This window comes from Dermochelys coriacea, chromosome 6, assembly GCF_009764565.3.
Source record: "Dermochelys coriacea isolate rDerCor1 chromosome 6, rDerCor1.pri.v4, whole genome shotgun sequence".
NCBI classification, from domain to species: Eukaryota; Metazoa; Chordata; order Testudines; family Dermochelyidae; genus Dermochelys; species Dermochelys coriacea.
The window spans coordinates 60,662,679-60,674,985 of record NC_050073.1 but is presented as its reverse complement, the minus strand read 5'-3'; the positions used below and the strand labels follow the sequence as shown (position 1 = coordinate 60,674,985).

Genomic DNA, 12,307 nt, shown 5'->3' with positions numbered 1-12,307 from the left:
CCAGTCAAGACGTTTCTGGGGTCGTGCTGCTAGTGCTCACTACATTCCAACTCTAGGTGATGTCCCCCTCGGGCCCCATTGCTATCTCCAGCTGCCATGAAATAACCTGGACACATCACATTCACATCTGTAAATGGCAATGAATTGTTCTGGCAAGCCAGAGGTGAGAGTGGGGACAGTCATGGGTCTGTTAACTGCTTCTTCCCCCTCCAGATTGGCTGAGACCTTGTGGCCAGCAGCATATTCTTCACTCATTCCTCCTACAGAACTCCCATTGCCATCACTAGTGGTACCATATGGATAAAGAGGGCAGAATATGTCCACATGTTCACAGTTTTACTAAAATCAGGTTTAGGGGTGCTCAATACTGTAATAATAGGGATACCTAACCTAGCATTTTTCGTCACTAGTGTCTTAGGGCTTGATCCTGTTCCCATTCAAGACTATGGGAAAACTCACATTAGCTTTAATGGAGCAGGATCAAGCCCTTAATGCACTAGTCTTTCACTTCAGGAGGCCTGGGTTGAAATCCAGCATATGCTGCAAGGGCAATCAACTTGATGTGCTCAGTCTAGGTTTACAGTAAAGAAGCCCAGGGTAGGAATAACTGAGGGTGCTGCAGATCCGGAGTGAGGCACGTGGGCAGTAGAGGGGAAAGAAGAACTGGAATAGTCAGGATGAGTGGGTAGGTAAGGACTGAAGTGCATTAGCATTACAGGGGATGCTTTCCCCAGTATGTGCCTGGCTCGAGCTGATGTGATAGATTCCTTATTTTCAGGAGAAGTATAATTCATTGAAGGTACAATAAGAAGCTCTTTAAAAAGCCCACTCACCTAATGTCCCACCATTAACTCTCATGAGGCTCATTGTGAACTCAGCAAAATGTGAGAGGTGTGTATTTGTGCCCAAGGCATTTCACAGCATCTACCAAGTGCCTCTGCCTTGTGCTGAGAGTCCAAGGGATGCTGTCTTCAGCTGATTGTTGATGCTGTTTTCACAGAAGTGGCAGAGAGGAAGCTGACCATCGAAGAGGAGGAAGCCAAGAGGATTGCAGAGATGGGGAAGCCCGTGTTGGGCGAACATCCCAAACTAGAGGTCATCATTGAGGAGTCCTATGAATTCAAGGTCAGTGCTGGGTATCAGGCCTCTTCATGAGGAGATAATACGGTGTCGCTGGAGGGAAGGGATATAGGTAGCAACTTGAACAGAGAGGACAGCCATAAGAGAGAGAGGGAGTGGCCAAGGGGAGAGAGAGAGCGCACCTGAAGAAAGGGGCCTAGCAGAGAGAGATTAAGGGAGAACCGGGAGGAGAGAGGCATGAGGGAGCAGCCTCAGGAGAGATGAAGGGTAGGTGTATGAGCACCTTGTGGAGAGAGCAGGTGAGTTACCCCTGTAGAGAGAGGAGGAGCAAGTGTCCTGAGATGATGGGGGACAAAGCAACCCCTCTGGAGAGAGCGGGTGGGGTGGAAATGCCTGGGGAGATGAAGGATGGATGAGGGGCAGGGAGAAGCTTCGCTGCACAAAGAGAAGGGCAGCTGCATGACGGTAGCCACCAGCCCCATCTTTAGGGGCTTCATCTCCCTGGCGGGGGGAGTGCCTGTTCCAGCCCCTATGGAAGGCCGAGTGCTCCTCTCAGCACAGTGTTCTCTCAGAACAGCACGGGGTGTCAAAGCTGGTTTAACTGCTGTATATTTTTGTCCCATTAACAGAGTACCGTGGACAAGCTGATTAAGAAGACAAACCTGGCTTTGGTTGTAGGGACACATTCCTGGAGGGACCAGTTCATGGAAGCCATTACTGTTAGTGCAGGTGAGGGGACCTGAGGGTGCCCAGCTACAACAAGGTCACCAACCCTAAGGGAATGTACTAGCAAGACTCGGCTCTCTGAGCGTCTGTGTAAGCCAGCCTGAAACTGCCTCTGCTTCCTCAGTGGTGTTCAGCTCTAACAACTCCGTGTACTGCAAACGTGGATGGATCATGGGTATCAGCTAAACCACGTGCACGGGATAGAAACCAGGAGTTTCAACTCTAAAAACATAGGCCTCCAGCACCTAAGGGCTGGTCTATAAAGATATAGTGCACGGCAAACCACAGCCAGGGCAGGAATGTATAGCACACTTAGTCACTATGTGGACAAGTGAGCTGTAGCTCACGAAAGCTTATGCTCTAATAAATTTGTTAGTCTCTAAGGTGCCACAAGTACTCCTTTTCTTTTTACAAGTTCCATAGTGTGCTTTGACTTGCTGCTGTTCAAAACACAGTCACTGGATCAGAGAATGACTCTGTATCCTGGTGGTGACGGCACCCACCTAGGTGATGGGAGATCCAGGTTCCAGCCCTGCTCCAATGCCTGTTTGTTTAGATTCAGTGAAACAGCTTCAACAAGAGAGATTGGGAGAGACCCTTCCCCCACCCCAAGAATGTCCCATCTCTCAGATTAGAGCACTTTCCTGAGAGGTGGGAGACCTCTGTTTAAATCCTTTCTCCCCATCTGGCAAAGGAGGGAATTGAACCAGTTTTCCCACATCCAAGATAAGTGTTCTAACCACTGGGCTAAAGTTCCTAAGATGGGCAGCACCACTTCTTCTTCCTCTGGCTGTTTTGTGGTGAAGTGAGGCAAGCACCTGGCTCATTCTCCCAGTTGTGGATCTCAAACAGAGCTAGGTGCCACCCTGTAGCCTAGATTTAGGAACCAAACTCTGTGAAGGGGAGGGGCTTAGGACAGTGTTTCCCAAACAGTGGGTTGCAGGCCTGGCGTGGAGGGAAACCCCAGTGGGGTCAGAGAGCAAGCCTTCCCTGCACTCACCCCACAGAGGTACGGTGGTTCACAGTGATTTTCTAGATTCCCTCCCACCCCCCAAATAAAGAAAGTGATGAACTGTGACGCTCAGCATTGCAACACCTGTGGATTCAGGCCTTAGTGCCCAGTTCGGGGAGGTTCTCAGCACTCTCATTGCAATTCAGGGTGCTCAGTAGTTTACAGGATTAGGCCCCTATTTTGTAGATTCCAGGAATGCTTTGCAAACAATAGAGACTAATACACTGAAATGCAAACTAAAAACCGTAATGAGCCAATAGCTGATGGCCATGTCCCTTTCAAGCTGTCACCAGGAGAGTGACAGGACAGTGTGTGGTGCAAGATCAGCAGTTCAGAGTGCACCTTGGCCATTTGGTGCCTTGGAGCCCTTTCAGAAAGGGGTTAATTCCCAGCCAGCTGTGGGGATGGGTTGCTGCACAGGCTTAGCTGTAGCTGCTTGCACGTGAGTGAACCCCAAAAGCAGCTTGTGATTCATGCATCTGAGACTGTTGAGAAATAAAGGCGGGAGCAGAAGAAGGGGCAAGAAATATCTGGGTTTCTTCTTGCCACTTCTTTCTATGCAGACTCTCGCTCTGCCTCTGTCTCTCTCTATCCCTCCCCCTCACCCCCCACTTTTCTCTCCTTCCGTCCTCCTATCTTTATTCTCTTTCTCTCTCTCTCTCTTTCTCCATCCCTGATAGAATGACGTGAATTCTGCTCCAGCCTGTGCCTCAGACTATCTGCCCTTAAGAACTTAGAAGCTTGATTAATTAAAGCCCTTGCTCAGTATTTCCTGCTAAGCATGCATTAGGGCACTCAACCTCTGGTGCACCGGCTACTAGAGTCAATGCTCACACCATGGCAGAATGGTGCTGCACCCAGATGGAAACAAATTCATGCGAGTTTAATCCACTGTTATTAGTGCTTTGGTAATTGATTTTATTCTGGGAAGGGGAAGGGATTGGGGAAGAGTAGGCTGGGAAATCCTTATACAATAGGCGTTTTATTCCATCCGCACTTCAATGAGCAAAGCCAGCTTTTGAAGGAATTGACACACAGAGCATTCACCCTAACACATTTATCCCTTTGGACATTTCTAGACACACATCCTCATGTGCGGCGTAAGGGTTAACAAAGCAGTCAGGCATCAGCAGAGACGCTAGTGCAGCTCCCTATAACCGGTGCAGAGAGTGCCATCTCTGTCATGTACTGCTTGTACACAGTAGGTGCAGGGCTGCTACTAGCAGACCAGACTTCTATATCAGACAGGCTACAGAGCTTCCATCATGAGAGAGACAAGAAATGTGTAACCTTTACAATACTCTAATGCACTGCCAGGTATCACTGTTACCAGCTCAGGCAAGATGTGTTACGCATGGTGCCATCTAGTGGCTGAACATTATAATATAGTTTTAGCATTGCATCACATCTCTCCCTTTATGTTTTACATTCATACCATTTATAAAATGTACACTATCTTTTAGTATGTATCAGTCTGTTAAGTGTTTCTGAATCATACTGGTTTTTTAATTACACAACTCAAATGCATAACAACTTGGTCATCTAGCTGCCCATTAGTTGCAACTACTGTCTCTGGTCAGTTTGGAATCTTTGCATCATCTTCTTGTTGTTCTGCATCCACCATCTGTAGGATTTGCTCTTTTGATTGGTCCTTCTGAGGCAAAAACTGTAGATGTCGAGAGTTTCTGTTGAACTCTCTACTGTCAGTCTCAATCACATATGATCTGGGTGATTAATTCTTTTTCTTTAGAACAGTTGCAGTTCTTCATCCTTCTTCTCCATCCAGTTTGACACAAACACAGTCACCAGGTTCTAGACTTGTTAGCTCTCTGAGTGTCATCTGTTGTAAAAAGTGTTCTTAAGGTCTTTTAGCCTTTTTATCCAATTGTCTGCTCTCTTTGTGTCTGGCCACTTTTTGGAGATAGATTCTTCTCTGAAGTTGGAACAGTAGTTCTGAGTTGTCTTCCCATCAGGAGTTGCGCTGGGCTATATCTACTAGCATCTACAGATGTCGATGTGTATCTCACAAGAGAAAGGAATGGATCTTCCTGCTGTAGGATTTTCTTGGTTGTCTGTACAGCAATCTCAGCTTCTTCATTTGCTTGTGGGTAATGTAGGTTGCTAGTAATATGAAAAATCATATTTTGTTTGGAAAAACGTAAATTCTGTTACAGTAAATTATAGCCTGTTGTCCACCATTGGTTTGTTCTGAAATACCAAAATGAGCATTTGTTTCTCAATAATACTGAGACATGTTATGTCTTTCAAGTACATTATTTCTTTATACCTGGGAAAACAGTCCATTATGACCAGATAATGATATCTTCTGAATTCAGATAAATCTGCAGCTAGTCTCTTCCAACGTCTGTCTTGTAGAGGTGTTGTTATTAAAGGGGTTTTTTTGTGTGTGTGTTGTGTTGGTGTGTGAGACCGGCAATGTTCATGTGCAGATACTTTATTCTTTATGCCCTTGCTGATGCCTGGCCACTACTCAGACTGGTTGGCCTGTTCACAGCATTTAGTTAGCCCTTAATGTCCTTCCTGGATGAGGTTTAAGATTTCTTCTCTCATTGCATTTGGAATTATGATGTAATCACCTTTAATTATGTGTACATTTGACTCACTTAATTGTCCATGCACCAAAAAGTTGTCTCTTGTCACTTCCTTAGTGTCCTTTAGATACTTTGGCCAGTTAGTCCTCATGTAACTTAGAACTTCTTGAAGTTGTATGTCTGTTGAGGTTGCTTTTTGTAGCAGGTATAGTCTGTTTTCTGATGCTGGTCAGTATGTGTCCATAGCATCCATGTATGCCTTTACATCATCTTCAAGCTCATAGATAATTGAGTATGATGTTGGGCTCCATGACAGAGTGTCCATGTAACAGGGTTCACTCACCACTCTGGTGCCTCCTGCTGGGGTTGTCATGGGAATTAGCTCTGCATGGTAGTGTGCCCTCTTTGGGTGGTGCCTCGACTCCCTCACTCCTGCTTTAGGACCCACATCTCTCCAAGGACCATGGCGTCCACTTCAGTGACACAGTCCTCTAGCCATGCTACACCCTGTGCTCCCCCATTCCGGAAGACCTGCAGTCCACTGTTCAGCCACTTCCCTTAGTGGCAACAGCAGCAAATGATCTGGCCACTTCCTCATGGCCCCAGCATCTTCTTAGCCCTTGCCTCAGGGCCTGCAAACCCCAGCCAGGAGCTGTCTCTCACTCCCCCAGTCCCTGCTTGCAGCACTGCTCTGTCCAGGGTACTGGCAGTTCTTTCAACCCTCCAGAGACACAATCCTTCCTCCAGGGACTCCCAGCAGAGAACTGCATTCCTCTGCCCTGCAGCTCCCTTTTTATATGGGCCTGCTTGGCCCTGATTGGCTGCTCTCTTCAGCATTTCTCTGATTGGCTGCCTCTGGTGCAACCTCCCTAGGGCTGCTTTTAACCCATTTTCTCCCAGTGAGGGGCAGCCGCCCCATCACAGTCCGCTACTACCAGATTTTTTCCCAAGAACATATTTAGCAATTGGGTTTCGAATCCTGCATGGCATATGTACAGTATATGGTTCAGCATTGTCTCATGGGGTTATTTGTACTGCATCTCCTTTCAAAAATCTAATCTCCCCAAATACTTTGTCGAATTCTTCCATCTTTGTCTCTAAGCACATCATGGCTGCCACTGGGAAGGCTGCTGGTCTTTTATCTTTTGATAACATATACTCTGAATGCAAATCTTTTGTCTTTGTAAGTTGTTTCTGTGGTGAACTGGCCCATGCTGTTAGAATACCGTCAGGGCTGTATCAGGTGATTTCAGATCTGGGAGTTTTGAAAGTAAATATATGTACCTTCTGATATGACCATCATATCTGCTCCTGAGTCAGTTTTCAGGTCAGTAGTCTTTCCATTAACATTCAGTCTTGCTCTCCAGATGGCCTCTGTGTCATCACATTGATAGATCCCAGAAACAATGGCTCTTGATTATCTGTAGCAGTCAGTTCCCTGACTGTCTTACTATGGCAAACAGCTGCAAGATGTCCATATTTTGTGCATTGATTATATCTTGCATCTTTGGAGGGACACACATCTGTTGGGCTATGGATTTTTCCACATCTTGTGCATTTAGTCTGAAAGATTTTGTAGTTAGTCTGGATCTTGTCCAATATTGCTTCATGTCTTATGGTAATTACTTTTAGAAGTCATGCTGTGTCTCTTAACTGTCTTATTTCCAGTTTGAAATTGTCTGGCTTCAGCATCCAGCCATTGGTTCCTGTCATGCCTTTCTCTGTTAAACTAAAGAGCCCTTTATTACCTGGTATTTTCTCCCCATTAAGATGGTTATACACTGTAATGAAATCAAAAGAAGCAGCCCAGGACTAACAAGGAATGGTTTTGATCTATTGACCTCTGGCTTATGGGCCTAGCATGCTTTCTCTTTGTAGAAGAGCTTAGTTCCTATCAATCACATAGTTCCTTAAGAAACAGGCAGCAGTCCTTAAACCCAGGAACCAGCTAAGGTTCAAGTTCTGTCCTTGGGACAATTCTGAGAATGCCTACACCAGACACATATTACTGTTTGGACAGCTTTTGGAAGTTTTGTCTTGAGTGCCAGTAGTATTGTGTGGAGAAATGGTGACAACTTTTGTAGTTACAGTTGAGTAGTGCTTAATCTACTTATGTTTGGTCACTGGAGCTTAGTGCTCCCTTGCTTCAGGGGATATGCAGTCCTCAGCAATTGGCCCAATCACAGTTATTAGATTTGTATAACTAGCTTTATTATGAATAACAATGAAGATACCATAACAATAGGAAGAGACTGAACATAGGAAGCATCATGCTGGAACAGCCCAATTGTCCACCTGGTTTGGCATCTTGTGTCAGGAACTGGCCTGTGGCAGATTTTTCAGAAGAACATATAAAACCCCTCTGTATAAGGCACATAGGTATGTTATACTGTTGAATGGATGGAAAATTTCATTCCTGACCTCTGCTGGTGATCAGCCCATTCCCAACCAGAAAGATAGGGATTAAGAGCCCTTGTAATTTTACCCAACCTTCTTGCAGATAACCTTAGTTTATCAGTTTCTGCTTTTTTTCTTAATATTATTTAGCTTTGTGCCTCTATAATGCCAATCAACAGTGAGTTCCACAGGCTAATTACATGTTGCATAAGAAAGTATTTACTTTTATCCCTGTAAAATGTTTTGCCTTTCAATTTCAAGTGTTCACTTACACTTGTCATCTGAGAAAGTGTAAATAGGAATGCCTGACTGGCCTTCACTATTTTCATGATGCTGTTTGCATTGCTGTGGTGATGAATATGATCAAATCCTCTGTGTACTGGTACAAGAACGACATTAAGAGATGATTCTGTGATTGCTGATCCACTTTCAAATACTCTGATGCCATTTCAAGGCAATCCCAATATTATCCTCAGCCTCTTCCCCACCTCCCTCAATAAACCCAGGAAAGCAGAGAATAGGTTAAGGTGGCGGAGGAGTTTATTTGCTCCAAATAAACAAGCACTAAGGCAAACTTGTGTGTACTTGACTGGCTAAATTTTCTAAAGCCACATCTGGATTGGCATCTCCTAGCATGCCGATGTCCCAGGAACAGCCCCCTCAGATGCTCCTGATGCACTGCGGAATGTGTAGTTCCTTATCATTCCACTGATAGCATCAGAATGTTAACTGATGGGGGTAACAGTGCAGGCCTGGTGGAGAACAGCTGGGAGAGGGGCAAGCTGGTTAAGGTGTACACGCTCTAATGCAGCAAATATTCAAGACCAGGAACATTAGCAGGCAAATCATTGGTTGCCCATCACCTGCTGGGCGGGTGCTTTGCTGCTGAGTTTTTAAGGCTGTCATAGAGAGCCCAGTTGCAACAGCTCATTCCTTCCCCTCAGGCAGTAGTTAGCATTCTCCCCTGATCCCTCACTGATTGAATCCTAGCTGTTGCCTGGATTATACTCTTAAGGGTAATACCGCTGTTTCCTGGTTTGACCTTTCCTTTCTGAAATCCAGACAGACAGCAGCCAGGCCTCCAGCCCCATTGGCCAAATATGCGATTTAAGGTCTTGTCTATGTGATTTCAGTAAAATTTTGAGGTTGCAATAATGATCAATAGAACATAATCCCTGTGACTTCAGCTTATAAAATGCAGCAGTGTTTGGAAACCTGGGATTTCACAGAGCCCACTGGTGATCTGCTTTCTTGTCTTGATTGCTTGCAGCTGGTGATGAAGATGAGGATGAGTCTGGTGAGGAGCGCTTGCCATCCTGCTTTGACTACGTCATGCACTTCCTCACTGTCTTCTGGAAGGTGCTCTTTGCTTGCGTGCCACCCACAGAGTACTGCAGTGGCTGGGCCTGTTTCGTGGTGTCCATCATGATAATTGGCATGCTCACTGCTGTCATTGGGGACCTTGCTTCCCATTTTGGCTGCACCATTGGCCTCAAGGACTCGGTGACCGCTGTTGTCTTTGTGGCCTTTGGCACCTCAGTACCAGGTGAGGAGGCCAAGGGCAAAAGTGTGGCAATAGGAGAAAATAATGGCTAGCACCTCTGTCCTATCCCATTGTTCAGGAGCAGCAAATCCAAGAGGGGCTCAGCCCTCCATCCCACAATCCTTTGCGTGGGTAACTTTGGTGTTTCAGGAACCACTGGTTCTTGTGAGGCTGTATGATGTGAAATCTGATTGGGAACTGAGGTTCGGGGGGGAATGAGAGTAGACTTACACCCCTTTCCCCCAGGCAAAAGCTGTTAACCTCCTGGGGTTCAGGATGCGGCAAGTGAGAATCTCTGAGAACTGTGGTTTATTGGCAGGTTTCTGGATTCTGTCTGGTTTTGGAGGGGTTGTGGGGGGCATGTGTTATGAGGGGGTTTGTACTGGTGAATGTTAAGGGACTTGGCAGTAACTATACGGCAAACCAACATCCTCTTCTCATAGCCACTGACCAGACACAGTGGGACAGCTGCACCCTTGCTGTGCCTACAGGGACCTCAACATCATGTGTTTGTACAGAACCTACTACAACAGGGTCCTGGTCCATGACTGGGGCTCCTAGGAACTATAGCAATACACATAATTGGTAGTAGTAATAATAATGATGACGACCAACGGGGACTGTCCTTCTCTATTGCCACTGGCAGTGGTATCTCTTCGGCTATGTCTACACGGCCATGGGAGGTGTGATTGCACCTTGGGTAGGCGTACCCACACTAGCTTAATTCTAGCTGCTGTGGCTAAAAATAGCAGTGCAGCCAAGGCTACATGGATCCCAGCATGGACTAGCAATGCGAGGACGGACCAGGAAGGCTTGTACAGCCCGTGCTGAAGCCCACACTGCCACGTCTTCACGGCTAGTTTTAGCCACGCTAGGCAGAGTAACGCAAGCCTGGCTGCGCCTGCTGCAGCTGCAGTCACACCTCTGATTGCAGTGTGGTCAGCCTCTGTATTAGCTTCAGTTCTGCTAGGCAAAGCTGCCAAAACAAATGGTAGCAAACGACCACTGGGGACAGAGATAAGACCTATTTATATCTAGTCAAATAATCTACTGTAGTTGTAGAGTACCAATTTCACTCAGAAATAAGTCCACCCCTTCATGTCCCCATCCTCATTGTGGGTGTATGTTAATGAAAGTGCTGTCAACTAGCCCCCATCAATCCGATACATACACAGGTCTCCTGTCTAGAAGCAGCTTATTATGCTTTCTCACGCTGAGCTGGAAAGTGGCGTTGATTCCTAGTTCATGGGCAGTATTTACAGCGCCAGCCCCCAGCACTTACTCCTGCTAGGAGCTGGAAGAGGAGCCATAAGCATCCTTCTGGCTGGAAGGTTGAGTGCCACAGCCTGTGTTATCAGCAAAAAGGAGTGGCGCACAGAGCACTGGGTGAAAAGAGCAAATTGAAGGCCAGGACAGGCCTATAAATATCTGGCAACTTTGTGCACCAGTCTAAGGAGAAGGTGCTAAAATTGTATGAGACCATTAATAGGACTCGCTACCAGGGCCATTCTCAAACGCTTCTCTGCAACTACAGAGATCTGGCCTCTGTCCCCCTCAGAAAAGGATGTCCTTATTTCAGTTCAGCTTCAGCAATCCATGCCTGCTCTCTCACCGTAAAAACTGCCAGGGCCCCCAGCTTTGGGCAGCACAGTTGCATTATTCCTGTTAATTCACGTCTCTCCCTTCTAGACACTTTTGCCAGCAAGGCAGCCGCCATCCAGGATGTGTACGCTGATGCTGCCATCGGCAACGTCACGGGCAGCAATGCCGTCAACGTCTTCTTGGGCATCGGATTGGCATGGTCCGTGGCTGCCATCTACTGGGCTTCCCAGGGACAAGAGTTTCATGTGTCAGCGGGCACACTGGCCTTTTCTGTCACGCTTTTCACCATCTTTGCTTTTGTCTGCATAAGTGTCCTGCTGTTCCGGAGACGGCCTCACCTCGGAGGGGAACTAGGAGGCCCCAAGGGGTGCAAACTTGCCACGACTTTGCTCTTTTTGAGCCTTTGGTTCCTGTACATTCTTTTTGCCACGCTGGAGGCCTATTGCTATATCAAAGGGTTCTAAGCCGTGGAGAGATGATGAAGTTGGGGGGAGGGATCCCCTTCCTCTGTTACCTCATTGGACACCAGTCCTCCAAGTGTTGTTAAACCAGAAGTGACAGTTGTCAGAGTCCACAGTTGCCCAGACAGGAGGACAACTGGGCTGCAAGAAGGGCAAAATTATAATGAAACAAAAATAAGTTAAAAGTACAAAATAAATTTAAGGTATTTAAATAAATCAAACAAAATAAACCCAGTCACTGACCCCATTCAGTGACATTCAGAATCTTTAGCCACCTTCAGAGATCACATTTTCTTTATTTTATTGTTTTCTTTTTTCTGTCCTCCATTATGAAATGGTATCCTGTATTTCTAAACAGGTTGAGAATTACAGAAATAAGTTGGATCAAGGTTTTGCGGGGGAAGAGAGGAAACATGTTGCTTTACGTTTTTTTCTTCCTTTAAATAGACAAAAAAATGTTAAAAATCAAAACCAAAAGCTTCAAGCTGCCATCAGTGCTGGAGCTGAACCATGCATTTTTTTGATGCCACAAAAACAATGTCACAGTTAAATGACTCACTGTTATCTGTTTCGTCCTTTCATTTCTTTACGTATATTATGAGACTGATGTATTTCAAATGCAAATACATACACATACACAGGAAAATACAACGATGAAGGCTGGAGCAACCCATGCACCTGCCTGGGATTTAAAAGAAAAAAAGACCTCTAACATAATATGTATCCTGTATATTTTGAGTATGGCATCTCTCTTTGTGTAAAAAAAACTTAAAACCTGTGGTACTGCAGGGAGAGGAAAATATGTTCATTTAGAAAAGGTAAAGAAATGAACAGATACACAGACATAGCCTGCAATGTGGAAAAAGGGAGCTAGGGAAATGTCCCTTAGGGCATGTCCCTTAGGATCATAATGGTATTGTGTTTGGTTCATGGG

At 45.9% G+C, this 12,307-nt stretch overlaps 1 protein-coding gene across 6 annotated transcripts in view; it reads left to right on the top strand.

Annotated features, from left to right (window-relative positions):
• SLC8A3 (solute carrier family 8 member A3) overlaps nucleotides 1-12,068 on the top strand; it is a 185,984-nt gene extending 173,916 nt beyond the window's left edge. For all 6 annotated transcript variants that reach the window (XM_043517480.1, XM_038407582.2, XM_038407581.2 and 3 more), the window contains 4 exons: nucleotides 1,001-1,125; nucleotides 1,710-1,809; nucleotides 9,038-9,313; nucleotides 11,000-12,068. In XM_043517480.1, coding sequence (XP_043373415.1) covers nucleotides 1,001-1,125; nucleotides 1,710-1,809; nucleotides 9,038-9,313; nucleotides 11,000-11,376 — 878 coding nt within the window. In that variant the 3' untranslated portion in view covers nucleotides 11,377-12,068. The remainder of the gene's footprint in view (nucleotides 1-1,000; nucleotides 1,126-1,709; nucleotides 1,810-9,037; nucleotides 9,314-10,999) is intronic.
• The last annotated feature ends 239 nt before the right edge of the window (nucleotides 12,069-12,307 follow it).